This window comes from Gymnodraco acuticeps, unplaced genomic scaffold (genome assembly GCF_902827175.1).
Source record: "Gymnodraco acuticeps unplaced genomic scaffold, fGymAcu1.1, whole genome shotgun sequence".
NCBI lineage: Eukaryota > Metazoa > Chordata > Actinopteri > Perciformes > Bathydraconidae > Gymnodraco > Gymnodraco acuticeps.
In genome coordinates, this window is record NW_022992250.1 from 6141520 (window position 1) to 6164704 (window position 23185).

The 23185-nt window shown below is 42.1% G+C and overlaps 7 protein-coding genes across 7 annotated transcripts; 6 read left to right on the plus strand and 1 right to left on the minus strand.

Annotated features, from left to right (window-relative positions):
- The first annotated feature begins 1277 nt into the window (after positions 1-1277).
- LOC117540212 (claudin-4-like) lies at positions 1278-2618 on the plus strand. The gene has a single exon (XM_034206786.1). It carries the CDS (start codon positions 1460-1462, stop codon positions 2102-2104), a length of 645 nt encoding a protein of 214 aa, XP_034062677.1. The 5' UTR covers positions 1278-1459; the 3' UTR covers positions 2105-2618.
- A 2044-nt stretch (positions 2619-4662) lies between these two features.
- On the plus strand, positions 4663-5937 carry LOC117540139 (claudin-4-like). Its single transcript, XM_034206672.1, has one exon. It carries the CDS (start codon positions 4838-4840, stop codon positions 5474-5476), a length of 639 nt encoding a protein of 212 aa, XP_034062563.1. The 5' UTR covers positions 4663-4837; the 3' UTR covers positions 5477-5937.
- On the minus strand, positions 5550-7957 carry LOC117540140 (claudin-4-like). The gene has a single exon (XM_034206673.1). The coding sequence runs from the start codon at positions 7885-7887 to the stop codon at positions 7252-7254; it is 636 nt and encodes a 211-aa protein (XP_034062564.1). The 5' UTR covers positions 7888-7957; the 3' UTR covers positions 5550-7251.
- A 7514-nt stretch (positions 7958-15471) lies between these two features.
- On the plus strand, positions 15472-16578 carry LOC117540243 (claudin-like protein ZF-A89). Its single transcript, XM_034206829.1, has one exon. The coding sequence runs from the start codon at positions 15490-15492 to the stop codon at positions 16120-16122; it is 633 nt and encodes a 210-aa protein (XP_034062720.1). The 5' UTR covers positions 15472-15489; the 3' UTR covers positions 16123-16578.
- A 1949-nt stretch (positions 16579-18527) lies between these two features.
- LOC117540135 (claudin-like protein ZF-A89) lies at positions 18528-19234 on the plus strand. The gene has a single exon (XM_034206661.1). It carries the CDS (start codon positions 18551-18553, stop codon positions 19181-19183), a length of 633 nt encoding a protein of 210 aa, XP_034062552.1. The 5' UTR covers positions 18528-18550; the 3' UTR covers positions 19184-19234.
- Positions 19235-20479: 1245 nt separating this feature from the next.
- Positions 20480-21376, plus strand: LOC117540134 (claudin-like protein ZF-A89). The gene has a single exon (XM_034206659.1). It carries the CDS (start codon positions 20500-20502, stop codon positions 21130-21132), a length of 633 nt encoding a protein of 210 aa, XP_034062550.1. The 5' UTR covers positions 20480-20499; the 3' UTR covers positions 21133-21376.
- A 666-nt stretch (positions 21377-22042) lies between these two features.
- LOC117540096 (claudin-like protein ZF-A89) lies at positions 22043-22793 on the plus strand. The gene has a single exon (XM_034206585.1). The coding sequence runs from the start codon at positions 22114-22116 to the stop codon at positions 22765-22767; it is 654 nt and encodes a 217-aa protein (XP_034062476.1). The 5' UTR covers positions 22043-22113; the 3' UTR covers positions 22768-22793.
- Positions 22794-23185: the final 392 nt, after the last annotated feature.

Below are 23185 nucleotides of genomic sequence, written 5' to 3' on the forward strand. Positions count from 1 at the left end.
AGAAGCTGCTGCCTCCCTTTGGGCAGAGTGAGAATCACAGACAGAAGAGCCAAACTTCACAGAGTTCAACTTGTTTCTTTCATGTCAGAGTTACAACATCTAAAAGTCACAGGATCCAGATCTGTCAGATACGTCGTATCACAGCACTTGCACTTACACTGACTCCTCTATGCGTCCCTTACCCTCACAGCCCACACCAATTCACATACATGTGATCTTCTCTGAACAAAAAAATACTTTATGTGTCCATACTTACAATCAGCCTATAGTCTGACTCACAGATCCCACACAGACTGAACAAAGCTGCGCTCAAAGCTCAACTGCAGCTTTTATTCCACACCATGGGCTCTTCATGCTTTGTTTCCACTCAATTCCATTTCTTTTGGAAATGTATATCCGAAATAATAAAGACCCAGGTCTACATTTGACAGACTCTGTAATCATCTAACAACAGAACGGTTGTTTTAAAGTTTCAAGTGTGTGACGAAGTGTGGTTAGTTATGCTGAAGCCCATAGATGATTCTGCTTATTACATATATACCTATTTTAAAACAAAACTGTTATAATGTGGAGACACTGTGATCCACAATTTTCATTGGAGGTGTGTTAAAGATAGAAAAAAATCGAGGATTGATCACAATATCTTTTTTATGTTCATATTTTATGTTCATTTAATATTAGGAAAGATTAAGGTCTTGAATAAATATTGAAAATGTCAAAAGCGTTAAAGCACATGACAATGTTTACTTTCTTGACGTTTAATCTTCCTCACTGAAAAAATGTCACAGTTAAGTTAGGACATTCAAGATATCTATTTAGATTGCCGCAGCATGTCATCCATAGTTTGAGAAGGTGTAATACAGAGAAAATACCAGGCACAAGACCTTATTTGGTCCGTCTGAAATTTTCGTCAGAAGTGTCATCTATTGTCATTTAAACAGACTTGACTCATCTGTCCGTCAGAACCTTACTCCGCCCCCCTGCTGATTAAGGTGAAACTGATAAGAGGGCAGGGGGATTTAGGAGGGAAGATTATCTAAATAAATATTCTAATGCGATAAGCAAAAAACATAGCTTGGATTGTATTTAAATGGTGTGTTTTATCAGACTTGTGGCACTATACGCAAAGCAGTGTCACATGTTTTCTTTTGTTAGACTTAGTGACACAGGGTGGTTGGGGGAGGTTAAACAGGTTATGGGTAAGTGGAGTTTGGGGGTGTGGACCTGATGACAAAGCTGCCTAACTCCATGGCCCCTCCTCTCTCTCACAAAGGAACATATGTACCTGTTCTCCTCTGTATCCTCTCCCATTTACCAAACTCACCTGCCTGAAGACGAGCCTCATCCACAGAAGAGGACAAACAATACACAGCCTTACGTCACTTACCAGGGAGGAACTAGGCCTTTCGAGTCCTGAGTTTCATCTGAAGCAACTGAAACAACAAATCAGCCCTCCACCATGGTGTCTGCTGGGATACAGATCCTGGGCGCAGCTCTAGGGATCCTGGGATGGATCGGTGCCATCATCGTGTGCGCCATCCCCATGTGGAAGGTCACTGCTTTTATCGGCAGCAACATCGTGACCTCGCAGACCTCATGGGAAGGTATTTGGATGAACTGTGTGCACCAGAGCACGGGCCAGATGCAGTGTAAGGTGTACGACTCCATGCTGGCTCTCAGCTCCGACATGCAGGCCGCCCGGGCTCTGATCATCCTCTCCATCGTGGTGGGCGTCATGGCTATCCTGCTCTCCGTAGCCGGGGGGCAATGCACCAACTGTGTGGAGGATCCGGCGTCCAAGACCAAGGTGGGCATTGCAGCTGGAGTTATGTTCATCGTAGCCGGGGTCCTCTGCCTAATCCCTGTCTGCTGGACGGCCCACACCATCATCCAGAACTTCTACAACCCCCTGATGGTCAGCGCCCAGAAGAGAGAGTTGGGCGCCGCGCTCTACATCGGGTGGGGGGCGGGCGCCCTGATGCTGATCGGAGGGGGGCTGCTCTGCTGCAACTGCCCCCCTAAGGACGAAGGATCCTACACTGCAAAGTACATTGCTACCAGATCTGAGGCCTCAGCACCAGCCTCCAGCAAAGACGTTGTCTGAAACAGAGCTAGGAGTCAGTAAACGCTTCCTGAAGCAATGTTTACTGGGACAGATGCACTGGTGCTACTGGGTTGTGAGTGTTGATACTGTATTTCAGATGTATGTATTGTTATTGTATTGTTATGTATGTATGTATGTATATGTAGGAAATAAACAGCGAGATAGGAACCACACCCAAAGAGGAAATGAAATTTGAATTGTTCACACAATTACTTGTATATGTTTGGTTGTTAATATGAATATTAGTCATTTTGTAAGTCTTTTTCATAGAAATATGAAAATGATATAATCTTATTTGAAACGCTGTATGTGGTATCTTTTTTTTTTACAACTAATTGTATGAGATTTGTTTAACTGCTAGTTACACTGTAAATACATATTTTGTTTACAAATCAAAGTTTAAGTGTGCTTGCTTTTTTATGTTTACATTCACACAACAGCTGTGTTCAACATGATTCATCCAGTTGTCTTGAAATAGAACAATATAATAATCATTAAAAGATCCTTTAACTAATATTGTATTCCCCGTTTTTTATCATTAATTGTAATTTTATACATGAATTGACAAATAAATGCCTGATCATCACAACTTTACGATTAAAACAAGGTCAATATGAGAAACACAATAATAAATAACGTCTGAAGGGCAGTTATTGTCTGACATTCTTGTAATTCAGGTTTAGGTGTGGCAGAAAAAAGAGGCAAGGTGGTTAGAACCGGTCTTTGTTCAAACTGTGAGCCTACAGGCAAAGAGGTTTAAACAGTAACTGTAGGAACAATATTTAATCTGTCAAGAAAGTACATATTAAAATACCAGGAAATGTCATATTCCGCTTCCACAAAGTGAATTTCCTTCCTCCAAAAATCTTTCCTGACTAATATGATTAAGTCCTATACTTGACTAATAATATAATATTATATACCCATATAACTAGATTGAATACAGCATTTTATATCTGAGTCAATGTTATTTGTTATATAAATGAAAAAGCATGCCAAGGATTAACTCTCTGTAGTTTAAATGATACATTGAATTATTGAATTATAAATCTTTCTCTTCTTTTTTATAAATATTCACTATCTGGTCTTTTTTTTGCTGAGTATGTTGACCCAAACTCTGAAGTTTAGTGTTTGTCCAAGGCTTTGTGTGTGTGTGTGTGTGTGTGTGTGTGTGTGTGTGTGTGTGTGTGTGTGTGTGTGTGTGTGTGTGTGTGTGTGTGTGTGTGTGTGTGTGTGTGTGTGTGTGTGTGTGTGTGTGTGTGTGTGTGTGTGTGTGTGTGTGTGTCAATTAAACAAAGATAAAACTGAGGTAATGGTTTTTGGAGCCAAGTCAGAACGTATAAAAGTTAGCACTGAGCTTCAGTGTGCAATGTTCAAAACAACAGATAAAGCCAGAAATCTAGGTGTAGTCATGGACTCTGACCTGAGTTTCAACAGTCACATTAAAACTGTTATTAAATCAGCCTACTATCACCTAAAGAATATATCTAGGATTAAAAGACTAATGTCACAGCAGGATTTGGAAAAACTTGTCCATGCTTTTATCTTCAGTAGACTCGACTACTGCAATGGTGTCTTCACAGGTCTCACTAAAAAATCTATTAGGAAGCTGCAGCTGATTCAGAACGCCGCTGCTCGAGTCCTCACTAACACTAAGAAAGTGGATCACATCACTCCTGTTCTGAAGTCTTTACACTGGCTTCCTGTGTGTCAAAGAATAGATTTCAAAAATACTGCTGCTGGTTTATAAAGCACTGAATGGTTTAGGCCCAAAATACATTTCTGACCTCCTGCTAAATTATGAACCATCCAGATCTCTCAGGTCTTCAGGGACTGGTCAGCTTTCTGTCCCCAGAGTCAGAACTAAACATGGTAAAGCAGCGTTCAGTTATTATGCTCCAAATATCTGGAACAAACTCCCAGAAACCTGCAGGTCCGCTACAACTCTGACTACTTTTAAATCCAGGCTGAAGACTTTTCTTTTTGTCGCTGCTTTTAATTGAACTATTCATATCTTAGACTGCACTGTAACTTTTATCCATGTACTTTTTTCTTTTAATGTTTAATTGACTGCCATGTATTTTTTTCTTTTAATGTTTATTTTATTAGCTTTTCTTTTTAATGACTGATTTTAAATGCCATTTTCCAATGCCATCTCTTTCATTTTTTGTAAAGCACTTTGAATTGCCTTGTGTTGAAAAGTGCTATATAAATAAACTTGCCTTGCCTTGCCTTGCCTTGCCTTGCCTTGCCTTGCCTTGCCTTGTGTGTGTGTGTGTGTGTGTGTGTGTGTGTGTGTGTGTGTGTGTGTGTGTGTGTGTGCGTGCGTGCGTGCGTGCGTGCGTGCGTGCGTGCGTGTGTGTGTGTGTGTGTGTGTGAGCACAGGTGGGATCTGGGGCCATTGTTCCCGGTCTCAAAGTCTTGCTTGGGGTAACAAAGCTTAGTATGCGGGAACAATGGAGAGAGAGAGAGAACAAGGTTTGTGGATATCAAGTCTCAGCTTTCCCCTTTTGTCCGTGGACACAGAAACTCCACCCTGAAAGTTGGAACCACGGAGTAGTTATCTTCTCACAGTTGGACCTCAGAGCATCAGAGCAGAGCAAACCCTTCCTCAAGCAGGGTGAGAGAGGAGCATAAGAGAGCAAATACAACCCCTGTTGAGTTTTTGCACAACCTCCGAGACATTTCTGTAAGAGGCGTAGAAAGTTGATTCCTGGCTGCATTGGCGTTATCATGGCTTCTCAAGGCCTCCAGATCATGGGTGTGCTGCTGGCCTTCATCGGCTGGCTGGGCACCATCATCACCTGCGCCATGCCCATGTGGAGAGTCACCGCTTTCGTCGGGGCGAACATCGTTACGGCCCAGGTGATCTGGGAGGGCCTGTGGATGACCTGCGTGGTCCAGAGCACGGGCCAGATGCAGTGCAAGGTGTACGACTCCATGCTGGCTCTGCCTCAGGACCTGCAGGCCGCCAGGGCCATGGTGGTCATCGCTGTGATCGTCGGGGTGTTTGGCATCCTCATGGCCGTGGTTGGAGGGAAGTGCACCAACTGCATGGAGGACGAGGTGGTAAAAGCCAAAGCTTGCATTGTGTCCGGAGTGATCTTCATAATAGCAGCATTTCTGATAATGATCCCGGTGTCGTGGTCAGCTCACGCGGTGATCAGGGACTTTTATAACCCCATGGTGATCGCTGCTCAGAGGAGGGAGCTCGGGGCAGCTCTGTATATCGGCTGGGGCTCCGCTGGGCTGCTGCTGCTGGGAGGGGGCCTGCTCTGCAATAACTGCCCCCCAAGAGAAGGCACCAGACCCTACATACCTGCCAAGTTCGCCCCTGCAAGAACCGCATCTTCAAATGTGAACTATGTGTGAATGTTCAGAGTGGAACGGCAGCATGAAATATCGGGAGGTTTTTTCTTATTTAAAAAAAAAAATGTATACAAAATGTTGTACAGAAGGATTTATTTCTCATAAATGTGGTTGCAAAAGCTGACATAGGCATGAACATGTGATTGATAAGAGAATAAACCCTCCTCTGAATTTGAATCACTTAAAAATATGGAGCATTTAATTCACAAAAGACAGCACAGTTAAGTCCTGTATATTTCCTTGTTGTTTGTCTGATGTATGAGACTAAATGGATTATTATTTAGACTGCTGATCAGAGAAAAATGTGAATGAAAAGCATTTTGGAAAAATTGACATCATATGCAGATTTTAATATTGAACAATGTGCAGTTGAAGCAGATCTGATGTAATTGTATAATGATAAAAGGATCACAGACTTTTGAAATTGCTTTCAAATGTCAGAAATAAAGCTTCTTTGTTCCAACGTTGCTCTCTCATGTTCTCTCTGCACCTTCACCAAACACAGCAATAAAACTGAAACTGAACTTCTCAAAGCACTCGTGACAAGGCATTCAGGAATTCAGGGGAACAGCCTCCTGGGAATGTACTGTATCTGCTTGAGATGTTTGCCATGGCCTAATCCACCGCTCTTGTACAGAGACGGTAATTTACAGTGTCTGTCTCAACTAAAATGGATGTCACTGCCACAGAGAGACAACAATGTGCTGTGTATACTTAAATTCATGTTGCTAAGGAACTGCTCTTTATCTCCAAATAATGGATATTTACACGTTGCCCAGTTAAAGCACATCTGCCAAGTATTGTCAGGATGATATATAGTAAACCTCTTTAACGGTTTTCTTTTTGTTTACAGACATTTTCAATTGAAACCAGTCCAACAAGAAACACAATACGCTGCTGTAATTTCTCACTCTTGTGTCCGTTTCCATTCAACCCACTCAGATGAGATCAGGCCAGGGGAATAAGAATTCAGATCATTAAGTAAAAGTATCAGTGCTAAAAAAATTGTTAGCAAGTAAAAGTCCCTATCTTAATTGTCATGTAGGGAAAAGTACGGACGTTTCATCAACAAAATGTCGGATTGTTTATGCTAGAATGGAAAGCAACGTTTTAAGGATTTAGCTGATCAAATGGATCTGTATTGAACATTTAATTATGTCAAGTCAATTCTATAGCCCAGCATTTAGCCCAATAAAACAAATAAGAGGCTTTACAATCGGTACAGCATACAACACCATCTCTCCTTAAACCTTACTGTTATATCGGTTAAACAATGGAATATGTTTTGTGTCATTTTTAAACTCCAAAGTAACTATCAACAATTTTATTTTAAATATCTAAACAGTGCAACTTTTCCATCTGATATTTAAGAGAAAATAAATATCGCGATACTTTGCTTAGTACATCAATATTGTGTTCATACAGATGAAATACATCATACATACATTCAGTTTGTCTGAAGGAAAAACAATTCACGTGACATTTTTCTTTTATTTTGCAAAAAACATGAATAAAAACATCAGAAGAGTCTTACCCTGAATTAATACTGAAATGATAACACAAAACAATCAAATATAAAAGCATTAAGCATCAAGCTCAACTTCATGTTGCATTACTATAACATGGCACATACCGTAGAGTCTCTTGAACATTTCAGAAACAAAAGGCCACAGTGTGTTCGAATAGTTTTTTAGTAAAAAATGAAAATCACAACTCGATAAGCAACAGGTGTGTACTGTATGTAAAGTCAGGTTGTGCGTCTTGTTTAGCGCAGAATTTCAGACAAATTCCTTCCCGGGTGTTGTGGATTTAGGCGCAGAGTACTTGGCTCCGTTGTAGCGGTCTCCTCCTCCTGCCGGGCACTGAAAGCAGAGAAGAGAGCCGCCGACCAGCAGAAGTCCTGATGCCGCCCAGCCCACGTACAGACACGCTCCCAGCTCCCTCCTCAGGGAGTCAGGAACCATGGGGTTGTAGAAGTCCTTGATGACTGTATTAGCAGGCAGAGACACGGTCACCAGGCACAGAGCCCCACTCAGGATGAAAAAAAAACCTGCAGTCATGGCAACTCTGGCTTTTGCTACCTTGTCCCCAACGCAGGTGGTGCATTTCCCTCCGACCACAGAGAGCAGCAGGCCGAACAGAGAGAACAGGATGGCGATGACCACCATAGCCCGAGCAGCCTGGAGGTCCTGAGGCAGGGCCAGCAGGGAGTCGTACACCTTGCACTGCATCTGGCCGGTGCTCTGCACAACGCAGGTCATCCACAGGCCCTCCCAGATGGTCTGAGCCACCACAATGTTGTTCCCAATGAAAGCTGACACCTTCCACAGGGGCAGCATACAGATCAGTATGTTTCCAATCCATCCCAGCACAGCCAGAGCTACGCCGACAATCTGCAGCCCTAAAGATGCCATTTCTGTTTGGTGGTTCTGCTTCTCTTTGCTTCCTTACAGTTCTTCACTGGGCTGCCAACTAAAAGCTTTCTCCCTGCAGGGACGTTTTATGTGCCCTACCATAGCCCCTGAGTGGCCCCCTCTGCCGGGTGGGCTTTGGCTTCAATGCTCAAATATAAAGATCCATCATTCTGCCAGAGTTCCGACGTGTTTCTCTCCTACAAAGAGGCCCTCTGGTACCCCCGCACAGCTATGGGAAAGAAAAGAAGCTTTCTTTCAAAAGCTTGCTACAGTAAATAGCTGTCGTTGTGGAGACTTTAGAAAAGTTAAAAACATGGAATTTCTTTACTTTAGTTAAGCTATTTTTATCTAGAGTTGTGCGCTTACTCTTTGTTACTACAAACAAAATATATTATAGCTTTTTTAATGCAGGGATTCCCAACCAGCAATATATTGAGACACTGAGAAACTCAGTGAGTAAACAGAAGAAAGGTTTATGTGTTTATTTAAATATGTGTTTAGGATGAAACCAAATGTACTAGGACAGTATACACAGTCAGATTATATATTTTAAGACCATGTACTGCAAACTGACATTGTGTACGTTTTCAAACATTTATATCAGTCATGATTTCTGAACAGTTGCCATTCTTGTCAAGCACCACAAGCAGAAGGCCATCTAGTGGTAATATGTTTGAGGGAAGGAAGATGTCTTTAAGGTGGATATTGCCAGCATTTTACATTAGGCTTATATAAAACCTTCAGTAAAAAGCTCAAACATACTATATATTCTAATAATGATGATCCTCAAGTGCAACTTGTGGCACCTGAAATGGTGAAACATTGATTACCCAGCTGGCATAGCCACTACTAGATAGACAATAGCTGAACAATTAAAGCAACAAAATGCAAAAACAATTCCAGGAGATAGTTCACTTTTTATTAATGTCTGCCTTTGCTGTGGAAAAGGGGGGAAATAAAGTTACAATCTTACAATGTCAAAAAATAATAAAGCACAATGTATTGCAATACATTCTTCTCATACTCCAATTTCTCAATATATAGTTTGAGTTTCTTCCTCTCCAGTTCTTTTTGATGTTGTCTATCTCCAGGTTACATTTATAGATACATATGTATATTACAATACTTATTTTTGAAAACCTAGAAATGGATGTCATATGCTGAGGGGAATTTTGCAAATGTCCTCTCCATGTGAAATAAATCAGCAAGCAAAGATAGTAAATTATTGAAATGTTACAGGTCACCTGAGGCAGATAATATAGACTACCAGATGAGTGTCATTGATAAATTAGGCCATCACTACTTCCTTACTAACCTACTCTAGTCTACAAGTTACAAGTATCTCCTTCAACTGTAAGTTACAGATTTTTCACACAAATGAACACAACAAGAATTATTTCAGTACTTTGCAAATAAACCAATTATTATATGTAGGATTGTAGTGGGAGCTGCCACCAGGATCAGTACTAACACCCCCACTTGATCCCATTTGTGATTGGCCGACCTAGATTGTTAAAAAGTTTTTTTTAAAATGAAATCAGGAAGACAGCTAGCTCCAGCAGACCATTTCAGAGCAGCTGGCCCTCCTCTAATGTTTTCCCTGTCTGCTTCAGGAAAGATTAACATTTTACAGAGTATCTGTATACTGATACAAATGAATGATGAAGGTTCATTAAATAGTACATACCACTTTGAAGAAGGTCTACATCAATAAACTTGCCTTGCCTTGCCTTACATCCTTAGCCCTGATTTGCTGCCAAGTCCATTTCACAGTGCTGGTACTGCATAAAAAACCGATTAGGAAACAGAAAGTCCAAAGGTGTTCTAAAGACACATCTACAACTTTCAGAGCAATTGAAAGTACAATTGTTATAAATGTTGTCATATCCACAGAATACAAGGTTACCAAGCAGAACAACATTGTGTAAAACACGCACAGACACAGAAATGAATACATATATTAATGTTAGTAAAAATAAACGTATAAATATATTAAAGATACATGTGTTCTTTTTTATTCTTAACTTATATTTTTTTATTTATACACTTGTTTATTTTTTCTAGTGTTTATTTATTCCTGTATTTATATCCACATTTATTTATTGATTCCTGTATTTATGTCCATATTTATGTATTTATTTTTGCATTTATTTATTCTTGTATTTATTTATTCCTCTATTTATTTCCACAGTTATTTTTTACATACTTTGACCAACCTGGGGATTTGTGTTCAAATGAAGCCTCATGAGATGAACCCTTTTGCAAACCAATTGGCTGGAAAGCTTCATAAGGCTTCATCTCGCCATCACTAGTGATCTGTCTATTTTTCTTTGTTAAGGAGTCAAACGATGCACCAAAGCCCCCTTTTAAAAAAAGAGCAAATAGCCTTATGAAAATAACCTCATCCATAACCACCGTCCTGATACACATTATCTCTTATTAGTGTTTAAGGTATGTTACGTATTGCGCCGAGGCTTCGGAGCGTGTGTCGAGCTTTTTGTGAAGCTTGCATCGAGGCTTGCATTGTTTTGGGCCAGTGACGTCATCGATGACAAACGAAGCCTCGCTGCCTGTCAATACCACGTGACTGCTTCAGGTAGCGATTCACTATTGATTCAGATCGGTTGAACCCATGGATGTATACAGTGGCGTTTCTAGGTGTACAAAACTGGGGGGGCAGAAAGAGGTCGGGGGAGAGAGAGAGAGAGAGAGAGAGAGAGGGGGGGGACAGAGAGAGGGAGGAGAGAGAGAGGGGGGACAGAGAGAGGGGGGGAGGAGAGAGAGAGAGGGGGAGTGTCAAATTACATACTGAAGACCACAGGAGCAACACTGTGAGCGCATACATTTACGTACACAGCGTGGGGATGTCATAGTAATGCACCTTCATACATGGAGTAAAGGTCACCATCACAAAGTAATTCTTAACAATAACAACAACCGTAATGCTTTAGCATTAAAACACCATAGACTGTAAATATAAGGAAAACACAGACACTCATAATCGAGGTCACAATATCAATCGATCCAGCAGAGGCAAAACACAGAAGATCAACAAAATATATGACATAAATGAACTTACCAAAGCTGAAGGCTCACTTGAAAAGAAAAGCGGCACGGCGGTCCTTCCTCTGACAGAATGTGTCTATCACTTTGGGGATGAAGTCCTGTAGTTGCTGGATCAACTGGCTTTCAATTGAAAGCATGGCCAATACGTTAAGTCGCGGCTGTCCCATGGTGTTGCGAGTGAAAGTCTTTATCCTTTTGAGGGTGGAAAAGTTCCTCTCTGACTCGGATGTCGTCATCGGAGTTGTCACTATTATTTTGACCAAAATAACAGTCTCAGCAAACGTTTCCTCCAAGTTGTTCTCGTGAATGGATTTCAACAGAGACAGGGCAGTGTTTCCAGTGTGAAGCTCACTGTGGCGGTAGAGCGTGGTCAGCTCAGACTTCAACTTCTCCTTGTTTCCCAACGCAGGCCACAGTTTCACGGCGCAGTCAAGCTCAGGTGTAGGAAATGACAGGACATGCTGTGGGAAGAATGAGCTGTCAACAAGCTTTGCAGCGATCAAATGGTCACTCTGTGAGAACCTCTGTTCCACCTGTGAGATGACTGTGTCACAAGCCTCCTTCATCACCGGCGCTGTGCTGCTGACTCGTCGGCCTGGCTCGTCTGTTCCATCATGAGCAGTGGCGGCCAATGCATCAGTTTTCTGCCTCATTTTCTGAACATTTTCCTTGAAACGGCAGAGCGCGCTGTTGATCCCAGGTGCATCGATGCTTCGTTTTTGCAGAGTGTTGTATAGAACATCCACTTCTGGCATAAGCAACGAAAAAAACTCCAGGAGCTGCATAAATGCTCGGTCCCGCAGTTTCTTTGACAGGCCGTATGCCTCACTTATGGTGACCGCATCCCATCCTGGTTGTGCGCGTATATGCTTCATACACTGAAGTAGTGCATCTCGGGTCTCCCAAACCGCGTTCACAGTTCTGCTTTTAAAGTTCAATCTCACAGCCGGTGGCCGTGGGATGCGTCTCTGTGTTGCCTCTGCAAGAGCTGCAACACGTTTTGGAGCACCGGAGAAAAAAGTGGAAAAAGCAGTTAGATCTGCAAAAAACACCTTCAGGATGCTCATCCTTGCTGAACACAGTTGCTGCAGGGTCAGGTTCAGTTGGTGGGCGTAGCAGTGAACAAACTGAGCGTTTGGGTACGTCTCCTTCATCACCGTCTGTACCCCGCGCACGTTACCGCTCATGACGGCCGCCCCGTCATAGGTCTGAGCGATTAGCTTTTCTTTCAGCTTCAGGGGTTCCAGAACAGCCTTGATGCTGTTAGAGAGACCTACATCAGTTTTGTCCTTTACTTCCACAAACTCCAAAAAACGCTCTGTAACTGTGAGGTCAGGCATAATGTATCGCAGCACAATCACCATTTGCGATTTACAGGAGACATCGGTTGTCTCGTCGGCCTGAACGGCAACAAATGATGTGTTGTCCACTTGCTTGGCTATTTCCTCCCTGTACACATCATACATGCAGTCCAAGAGTTCATTCTGTATGGTGCTTGATGTCCCTTTGAAAACAAGCTGAGCTTCGTAGTGCCGTTGAAGCCTGGAATCGCCCTCACACATTGTCTCGAAAATTGACCTGAATATCCCTGGATTCAGAGAGTCCGCCGACTCGTTGTGGCCCCGCAGTGCTGTCTCACATTTCCCACACAGTTTAATACAGGTGATGATCCGACCAAGCACGTACCTGTTTTCTTCCACCTTCCTATTATGAGAATCAATGCCGCGTCTGTAGGCGCTGTCAATCTGAGCTGCAACATTCACCCTTCCAAGTAATCCCAATTTTACGGCATTTTCTAAATGACTGTTGCTGCTCTCATGCTTCATTGTCCTCTCCGAAAGATGCTTTAAGTCCTTGTAACCTGTCCTCGACCAAGTACCTTGATCTTCACCAAAAAGCAGGCAAGGAAAGCAAAAGAGGGAATTCTTCTGGATGCTCGCCGTTAGCCATTTCTTTTTAGCAAACCACTCAGGGTTAAACCCACGTTTAACTTTGCCCGCAGTCTGGACCATTTGGAAATCCGGTGGATGGTGGGCACCGAGGCGCTTTACCTCCAGTTTCTCTCCGAGACTAAGTGTCTCAAATGTGTGCTCCAGTAAATGGTCAACTTCATTCATTTTCTTTCAGTTTTTTACTTCTTTTAATCGCTGGTGATGTTAGCTATATGCTGCTCTCTCGTCTCCTCTTCAAACTACACGTGACGTTTCGCAGCACTGCACACGTGAGTACTTACAGCCAATCAATTCTGAATTATGTGAGATGACGTATGGTGGGGATGGGAGCACTATGCCCCTACGGTCATTATTTCTTTGCCACACACATTAAATAGAAAAATACTCTGAGCATGCGCAGTGTAGTTTTTACAATCACCGTTCACTTAGACTGTGAGAGGGAGGGGCAGGATCGGGTTTTGTCCCACATGGCTCTAAACAGCTCAAAACGGCACTCTAGACACTAATTAGAAGAACACAGACTAAAACAGAAATGTACAGACGAATCAGATTATTAAACATGACCTTAAAATATATTTTATATGTTTTTTTATTTATTTTTTAGTATTTTTTTGTAATCATTATTTGTAATACTTTCTTCTGACACTAGGTGGGGGCTGTGCCCCACCTGCCCCTAATGACCCGCCGCCACTGGATGTATAATAAGAACTGGATACAGCGTGGGAGGCGGGGCCTCATTCATTTCTATGAGAGTTGCTCATTAGCGCATGATGATAAAATGGCCCAACTTTTGAGAGAGCGAAACGTCACAGATTACCCGGCATGCCTGAGAAGTACCCGTATGTGCGCTCATAGCGCATGCGCAACTTTAACCAAAATGCTCGTTCACATCAAGCACGTCAATTTGCGTACACGTAACAGCACCGCACGTTCATGACAGCTTGGTAATGATTTGTTATTATGATGGATTTGATATTAACGAGGCGGCAGTTAGCAGCTAACTAGCTAGTAATTATGCTTATGCAACCATACGGAAGTGTAGTACCACCGTTTGGCCAGCACGAATATTTTCATCTGAGTCCGGCGCACTTCCTGGGGGCTTGGTTGAACCCTGAACCACAACGCTCATATTACCCATGGATGTATAATAAGAACCATATTACCCCTCCTGTACCCGGGCCCGGTGACACGATGGAATTAAGAGAGTTCAGACCCTCACTTATATAGAGGTCGGAACATGTCATAAGTATAAATAAATAAAAGCATAAATAAATGTAGGAATAAAAACATGAATAAATACAGCAATAAATAGTATGTATTTTCGGGTAGATTCAGTGTGTGGGCTGTGGCTCAGCTGCAAAGCAGTTGGCTCCCAACTGCAGGGTCCCTGACCCTGCATGGTTCAACGACTCGTCCATAAGTCTTTTTTTTGTTTATAACAACTACAGCTACATGAGATAATGTAGTTAATAAATGTATTCTTTGATATGGTTTAGCCTTTCTCAGGTTACAACATGGTTAAGTTTACGAATATTATTAAGGAATACAAATCCCTCTTTGCGATGTTTACCAGACTCCTTAGGCTTTTCAATCACAATAATTAAAATGGAATAAAACCAATATTGTTAACGTGAAAATATGATTTTATGTTAATTGTTTAGAGTTATTAAGGCTTTACTATTTGGGAACTCGGTATGAGATAGAGCACACTGTTGAGATGTCCAATCTGCCTGTTTTACAAACTTTGACCAACAGGGGGGTTTGTGTTCAAATGAAGCACATGATGAAGCCACATGAGATTAACCCTTTTGCGAACCAATTGGCTGGAAAGCTTCAAAGCTTCATAAGGCTTCATCTAGCCATCACTAGTTTAAGGCTTTGTAAAAGGAAAGCCTGGCTCAATCCAACTTGCTTTTACAAGAACAGCCCTCAGGTCAGCTGAGGCTCACAGACTAATCAGCACAGGTGAAATTACTCAGCTTGATTGCTGCACTGGTAAATGACGACAGGAAATATAAGCAGGCTATCATGAATAAAGTGTTCCTCATAGACACTCAACATGTAAATCAGGAAAACATTTCAAAGTTTGGTGACAGATTGCAGTAAGAATTCATGTGAAAACACATCTTTCTATTTCTTCTCATGGAAGATGAAAGCCAGACAGTGAAATAATTTAATGGACTACAAAACAAAAGTCACATCGAGAAATGTATCTGAGACATTCAACAATGTTAATAAAATGCTTTGGTTGCAAATGAAAATAAAACACAAAGAGAAAAGAATAATATTTGAGATGCAATCATCATTGGGAATTGGTGGAGGTATTTCAGAATGTATTGATTGAGTTTATATTTGTATTTAAGGCTACACATTAAGAACTGTAACCTCCTTCACATAATAATTAATTTCTACTTCCTCCAACCAGTGCCTGACACTCTCTTAATGAGCACAAGTGTTTTCAATTTGAACAATTTTGAACTACCAATCAGGAGAGACCACAGCCTACCATGTGGGTATAAAAGCTGCAGGTGAGATCTCTAACAGCTACATTTCCTTCTAGCTTCTGCTTGACGAGAGAGAAAACATGGCATCTGCAGGTCTCCAGATTTTGGCCATCTTCCTGGCAATCATCGGCTTTCTTGGAGACATCATCATCTGTGCTCTGCCCATGTGGAAGGTGTCTGCTTTCATTGGAAGTAACATTATCACGGCGCAGACCTATTGGGAGGGCCTGTGGATGAACTGCGTGATGCAGAGCACGGGCCAGATGCAGTGTAAGGTCTACGACTCCATGCTGGCTCTGCCCCTCGACCTTCAAGCTGCCCGCGCCCTGGTTGTGATCTCCATCTTGGTGGCCTTAATGGGAATCATGCTAGCCGTTGCAGGGGGAAAATGCACCAACTGCATTGAAGATGAGGAGGCCAAGAGTAAAGTAGCCATTGCTGCAGGTGTGTTCTTCATCTTGAGTAGTATCCTGTGCATCATCCCTGTGTCCTGGTCTGCCAACACTGTCATCAGAAACTTCTACAACCCCATTATGAACGATGCTCAGAGGAGGGAGCTGGGAGCCGCGCTGTTCATCGGCTGGGGAGCATCAGGTCTTATGCTGATTGGAGGTGCACTTCTTTGCTGCCAGTGCCCGAAGAGTAAGGACAGCGGATACTCAGCCAAATACTCTGCCCCATCCTCCGCACCCAGTAGAGGAGCCTATGTTTGAGTATACTTTCTAGGAAACTGGACTGACCTATAATGTTTATGCTGTTAACTTCATGATTTTTAAAGTGTTTCTACTGTTATTTTAATAAATTTTACTTTTTTATGAACCCATAACCTTGCTTGTTTTGTGGAGGTGGATCATCATCTTTAAGTGAATAGAGGTTTTGAAATGGTGGTTTGGTTATGATGGCGCCTCAGTTATTTGTTCAAAAATCTAGCTAAGCGCTCTCCAAAGTTAACAACCTGCCTTCTATCACCTGAAGTCAATTGGCAAGCTATATTTTAAAATCTACATTTAGTCTAGACAAAAATAAATCTACTACGTTGGTGAATCTAAGGCCTACTGCTGAAAGGGCTGGCCTAGCTGTGTTGCTGCTTAGCAAAGAGCCTAGCTGTGCTAAGCTAACCACCTGCTGGCTGTGGCCTCATATTTCAACACAGTCTCACGGCATTTTGTGTTATAGTCACGAAATTAATCTATTGATTTGTGTTCACCAACACGATTGTCACATTCTTTTCGCAAAAAAAGCAAAGTGATTAATAACAAATTGGAAGGAAAAAGAGATTTAAAAAAAATACATATTTCAGTATTCTGACAGAACGATTTTAGAAGCAATGTATTTATATTTGTAGTATGTTTTGTGCCTGCACCAAATAATAACAAATTAGAAGGGAAAAAAAGATACAGATTAAAGCATTCTGAGGCTCTGAGCCCCATTTCTTTTCCTCGCGGATGGCAAAAAAACTCCGACATACTATTTAAAATAAAAGGGTTAGGGTAAGAAAATGTGTTTATGAACCACACAGCTTCCGGTCTTCCAAGACCCGACTGGACAAAAAGAAGTGGTGCAGGCACGAAACATACTACCAATAGAAATACATTGCTTTTAAAATCGTTCTGTGTGACACGAAAAAAATGCGAAAATCGTGATGGTGAACACGAATCAGTAGATTAAATTAATTTCGTGACTATAACACGAAATGCCGTGAGATTGGGTTGCATATTTCCAGTGCGAGATGAAGCCTTATGAAGCTTTCCAGCCAATTGGTTGCAAAAGGGTTCATATCATGAGGCTTCATCATGGGCTTCATTTGAACACAAACCCCCTGTTGGTCAAAGTGTGTAAAACAGGCAGATTGGACATCTCAACAGTGTGCTCTATCTCATACCGAGTTCCCAATGAGTAAAGCCTTAGAATAACTCTAAACAACGAACATTAAATCATATTTTCATGTTAACAATATTGTTTTTATTCCAGTTGAATTATTGTGATTGAAAAGCCTAAGGAGGCTGGTAAACATTGCAAAGAGGGATTTGTATTCCTTAATAATATTCATAAACGTAACCATGTAGCCTGAGAAAGGCTAAACCATATCAAAGAATACATTTATTAACTACATTATCTCATTTAGCTGTAGCTTTTATAAACAACAAAAAAGACGTATTGTTCATTCGTTGAACCAGGGACCCTGCGGTCATGAGTCAACTGCTTTCCAGCTGAGCCACAGCACGCACGCTGAATTCCACCGAAAACACTGCACTATATTTATTCCTGTATTTATTCATGTTTTTATTCCTACATTTATTTATGCTTGTATCTATTTATACTTATGACATGTTCCGACCTCTAAATAAGTGAGGGTCTGAGCTCTTTTAATTCCATCGTGTCACCGGGTCCGGGTACAGGAGGGGTAATATGGTTCTTATTATACATCCATGGGTATTATGAGCGTTGTGGTTCAACGGTTCAACCGATCTGAATCGCTTCGTGAAGCAGTCACGTGGTATCGACAGGCAGCGAGGCTTCGTTTGTCATCGGTGACGTCACTGGCACAAAACGATACAAGCCTCGATACATGCTTCATAAAAAGCTTCGGGGATTACTCGACACACGCTTCGAAGCCTCGGCGCAATACGTAACATCACTAATTTCCAGCAAAGACATGATTTGATGTTGGGAAATTGTGTATTTCCTACACTTTATAACTAAGTGTTTCAGATATAAAACAACTGCCTCCAGTATTGATAAGGAAGATTCTCTCTGCAGTAAATTAAACCAGCATTACGCTGTTGAAAATATCTTTGTCTGAAAAGCATTAAGAGAACAAATATTAGATAATATTGTAGATTAATATATAAATCATTGTTGGGAATTGGTTGAGGTATTTCAGAATGTATTGATTGAGTTTATATTTGTATTTAAGGCTAAACATTTGATACAACTGTAACCTCCTTCATATAATAATTAATTTCTACTTCCTCCAATCGGTGCCTGACACTCTCTTAATGAGCACAGGTGTTTTCAATTTGAACAATTTTGAACATCCAATCAGGAGAGACCACAGCCTACCATGTGGGTATAAAAGCTGCAGGTGAGATCTCTAACAGCTACATTTCCTTCTAGCTTCTGCTTGACAAGAGAGAAAACATGGCATCTGCAGGTCTCCAGATTTTGGCCACCTTCCTGGCAATCATCGGCTTTCTTGGAGACATCATCATCTGTGCTCTGCCCATGTGGAAGGTGTCTGCTTTCATTGGAAGTAACATTATCACGGCACAGACCTATTGGGAGGGCCTGTGGATGAACTGCGTGATGCAGAGCACGGGCCAGATGCAGTGTAAGGTCTACGACTCCATGCTAGCTCTGCCCCTCGATCTTCAAGCTGCCCGCGCCCTGGTTGTGATCTCCATCTTGGTGGCCTTAATGGGAATCATGCTAGCCGTTGCAGGGGGAAAATGCACCAACTGCATTGAAGATGAGGAGGCCAAGAGTAAAGTAGCCATTGCTGCAGGTGTGTTCTTCATCGTGAGTAGTATCCTGTGCATCATCCCTGTGTCCTGGTCTGCCAACACTGTCATCAGAAACTTCTACAACCCCATTATGAACGACGCTCAGAGGAGAGAGCTGGGAGCCGCGCTGTTCATCGGCTGGGGAGCATCAGGACTTATGCTGATTGGAGGTGCACTTCTTTGCTGCCAGTGCCCGAAGACTAAGGACAGCGGATACTCAGCCAAATACTCTGCCCCACCCTCCGCACCCAGTGGAGGAGCCTATGTTTGAGTATACTTTCTCTAGGAAACTGGACTGACCTATAATGTTTATGCTGTTAACTTCATGATTTTTTTTTTTTAAAAAGTGTTTTCGACTGTTGTTTTAATAAATTATACTTTTTTATGAACCTATAACCTTGCTTGTTTTTGTGGAGGTGGATCATCATGTTTAAGTGAATAGAGGTTTTAAAATAGTGGTTTGGTTATGATGGTTCCTCAGTTGTTCAAAAATCTAGCTAAGCGCTCTCCAAAGTTAACAACCTGCCTTCTATCACCTGAAGTCAATTGGCAAGCTATATTTTTAAATCTACATTTTAGTCTAGACAAAAATAAATCTGCTACATACTCTAAACTACGTTGGTGAATGTAAGGCCTACTGCTGAAAGGGCCGGGCTAGCTGTGTTGCTGCTTAGCAAAGAGCCTAGCTGTGCTAAGCTAACCACCTGCTGGCTGTGGCCTCATATTTCCAGCAAAGACATGATTTGATCTTGGGAAAGAGTGTATTTCCCACACTTTATAACTTAAGTGTTTTAGATATAAAACAACTGCCTCCAGTATTGATAAGGAGGATTCTCTCTGCAGTAAATTAAACCAGCATTACGCTGTTGAAAATATCTTTGTCTAGCAAGAAAAAGAGAGAATTGTAGATTAATATATAAATCGTTGGGAATTGGTTGAGGTATTTCAGAATGTATTGATTGAGTTTATATTTGTAATAAAGGTGAGCTAGGTAAGTTTGAGAAACCGGCTCGAGATGCACTTTTTGTTATATTCCATGGAATGCTCTTAACATCCCGATAGCAATGAATATCTTCAGTGCTTTGACAAAAAATCCATAAAATGTCATCTGTGGAAGCCGTAGTACTGTAAAAAGCACGACCAATCATTTTAGCCGGCCCGGTTAAAATAACTGGATGGCCTATCTGCCTGTCAGCCTTCCATCTGTGCACAAACTTATCTCGTGCCCTCATTGGTCATGTGCGCGTTCGTGTGTGTTGGAGGAGGGGCTCTGTAAGGAAGTGGCAGCTTTTTTCCGGCTGTTTATTTTCAAATTGTAGCGCACTCGAGCGGGTTTCTCCAAAATTACCTACCCCACCTTTAAAGGCTAAACATTAAAAAAAAAACGAGTCCTTCACATAATAATTAATTTCTACTTCCTCCAACCAGTGCCTGACACTCTCTTAATGAGAACAGGTGTTTTCAATTTGAACAATTTTGAACAACCAATCAGGAGAGACCACAGCCTACCATGTGGGTATAAAAACTGCAGGTGAGATCTCTAACAGCTACATTTCCTTCTAGCTTCTGCTTGACGAGAGAGAAAACATGGCATCTGCAGGTCTCCAGATTTTGGCCATCTTCCTGGCAATCATCGGCTTTCTTGGAGACATCATCATCTGTGCTCTGCCCATGTGGAAGGTGTCTGCTTTCATTGGAAGCAACATTATCACGGCGCAGACCTATTGGGAGGGCCTGTGGATGAACTGCGTGATGCAGAGCACGGGCCAGATGCAGTGTAAGGTCTACGACTCCATGCTAGCTCTGCCCCTCGACCTTCAAGCTGCCCGCGCCCTGGTTGTGATCTCCATCTTGGTGGCCTTAATGGGAATCATGCTAGCCGTTGCAGGGGGAAAATGCACCAACTGCATTGAAGATGAGGAGGCCAAGAGTAAAGTAGCCATTGCTGCAGGTGTGTTCTTCATCGTGAGTAGTATCCTGTGCATCATCCCTGTGTCCTGGTCTGCCAACACTGTCATCAGAAACTTCTACAACCCCATTATGAACGACGCTCAGAGGAGGGAGCTGGGAGCCGCGCTGTTCATCGGCTGGGGAGCATCAGGACTTATGCTGATTGGAGGTGCACTTCTTTGCTGCCAGTGCCCGAAGAGTAAGGACAGCGGATACTCAGCCAAATACTCTGCCCCACCCTCCGCACCCAGTGGAGGAGCCTACGTTTGAATATACTTTCTCTAGGAAACTGGACTGACCTATAATGTTTATGCTGTTAACTTCATGATTTTTAAAGTGTTTATGCTGTTTAATTTTTAATAAATTTTACTTTTTTATGAACCCATAACCTTGCTTGTTTTGTGGAGGTGGATCATCATGTTTAAGTGAATAGAGGTTTTCAAATGGTGGTTTGGTTATGATAGCTCCTCAGTTATTTGTTCAAAAATCTAGCTTAGCACTCCAAAGTTAACAACCTGCCTTCTATCACCTGAAGTCAATTGGCAAGCTATATTTTTAAATCTACACTTTGTCTGGACAAAAATAAATCTGCTACATACTCTAAACTACGTTGGTGAATGTAAGGCCTACTGCTGAAAGGGCCGGGCTAGCTGTGTTGCAGCTTAGCTTAGCAAAGAGCCTCGCTGTGCTAAGCTAACCACCTGAGGCTGTGGCCTCATATTTCCAGCAAAAACATGATTTGATCTTGGGAAATCGTGTATTTCCCACACTTTATAACTAAGTGTTTCAGATATAAAACAACTGCCTCCAGTATTGATAAGGAAGATTCTCTCCGCAGTAAATTAAACCAGCTTTACGCTGTTCAAAATATCTTTGTCTGAAAAACATTAAGAGAAAAAATAATAACATTGTAGATTAATATATAAATCATTGTTGGGAATTGGTTAAGGTATTTCAGAATGTATTGAGTTTATATTTGTATTAAACGCTAAACTTTAAAAAAATTGTAACCCTCACATTAATTTCTACTTCCTCCAATCAGTGCCTGACACTCTTAATGAGCACAGGTGTTTTCAATTGTAACAATTTTGAACATCCAATCAGGAGAGACCACAGCCTACCATGTGGGTATAAAAGCTGCAGGTGAGATCTCTAACAGCTACATTTCCTTCTTGCTTCTGCTTGACGAGAGACATTGTTGCTTCTGCTTGACGAGAGACATTGTTGCTTCTGCTTGACGAGACAGAAAACATGGCATCTGCAGGTCTCCAGATTTTGGCCATCTTCCTGGCAATCATTGGCTTTCTGTGGGACATTGTCATCTGTGCCCTGCCCATGTGGAAGGTGAGTCATTTCATTGGAAACAACCTTGTGACGGCGCAGACCTATTGGGAGGGCCTGTGGATGAACTGCGTGATGCAGAGGAACACTGGCCAGATGCAGTGCAAGGTCTACGACTCCGTGCTGGCTCTGTCCCTCGACCTTCAAGCTGCCCGCGCCCTGGTTGTGATCTCCATCTTGGTGGCCTTAATGGGAATCATGCTAGCCGTTGCAGGGAGACAATGCACCAACTGCATTGAAGATGAGGAGGCCAAGAGTAAATTAGCCATTGCTGCAGGTGTGTTCTTCATCGTTAGTAGTATCCTGTGCATCATCCCTGTGTCCTGGTCTGCCAACACTGTCATCAGAAACTTCTACAACCCCGTTATGAATGATGCTGAGAGGAGGGAGCTGGGAGTTGCGCTGTTCATCGGCTGGGGAGCATCAGGACTTATGCTGATTGGAGGTGCACTTCTTTGCTGCCAGTGCCCGAAGAGTAAGGACAGCGGATACTCAGCCAAATACTCTGCCCCATGCTCCGCAGCCAGTGGAGGAGCCTATACTTTCTCTAGGAAACTGGACTGACCTATAATGTTTATGCTGTTAACTTCATGATTTTTAAAGTGTTTCTACTGTTTAATTCGAATACATTTTACTTTTGTAAGAACCCATAACCTTGCTTGTTTTGTGGAGGTGGATCATCATGTTTAAGTGAATAGATGTTTTAAAATGGTGGTTTGGTTATGACAGCTCCTCAGTTATTTTCTCAAAATCTAGCTAAGCGCTCTCTAAAGTTAACAACCTGCCTCCCATCACCTGAAGTCAATTGGCAAGCTATACTTTTAAATCTACATTTAGTCTAGACAAAAATAAATCTGCTACATACTCTAAAACTACGTTGGTGAATGTAAGGCCTACTGCTGAAAGGGCTGGGCTAGCTGTGTTGCTGCTTAGCTTAGCAAAGAGCCTAGCTGTGCAAAGCTAACCACCTGCTGGCTGTGGC

What these genes read in the sequence shown, in the direction of transcription:
- LOC117540134 (XM_034206659.1), top strand. Translation starts at nt 20,500, where the DNA reads ATGGCATCTGCAGGTCTCCAGATTTTGGCCATCTTCCTGGCAATCATC.
- LOC117540135 (XM_034206661.1), top strand. Translation starts at nt 18,551, where the DNA reads ATGGCATCTGCAGGTCTCCAGATTTTGGCCACCTTCCTGGCAATCATC.
- LOC117540139 (XM_034206672.1), top strand. Translation starts at nt 4,838, where the DNA reads ATGGCTTCTCAAGGCCTCCAGATCATGGGTGTGCTGCTGGCCTTCATC.
- LOC117540243 (XM_034206829.1), top strand. Translation starts at nt 15,490, where the DNA reads ATGGCATCTGCAGGTCTCCAGATTTTGGCCATCTTCCTGGCAATCATC.
- LOC117540212 (XM_034206786.1), top strand. Translation starts at nt 1,460, where the DNA reads ATGGTGTCTGCTGGGATACAGATCCTGGGCGCAGCTCTAGGGATCCTG.
- LOC117540096 (XM_034206585.1), top strand. Translation starts at nt 22,114, where the DNA reads ATGGCATCTGCAGGTCTCCAGATTTTGGCCATCTTCCTGGCAATCATT.
- LOC117540140 (XM_034206673.1), bottom strand. Translation starts at nt 7,887, where the DNA reads ATGGCATCTTTAGGGCTGCAGATTGTCGGCGTAGCTCTGGCTGTGCTG.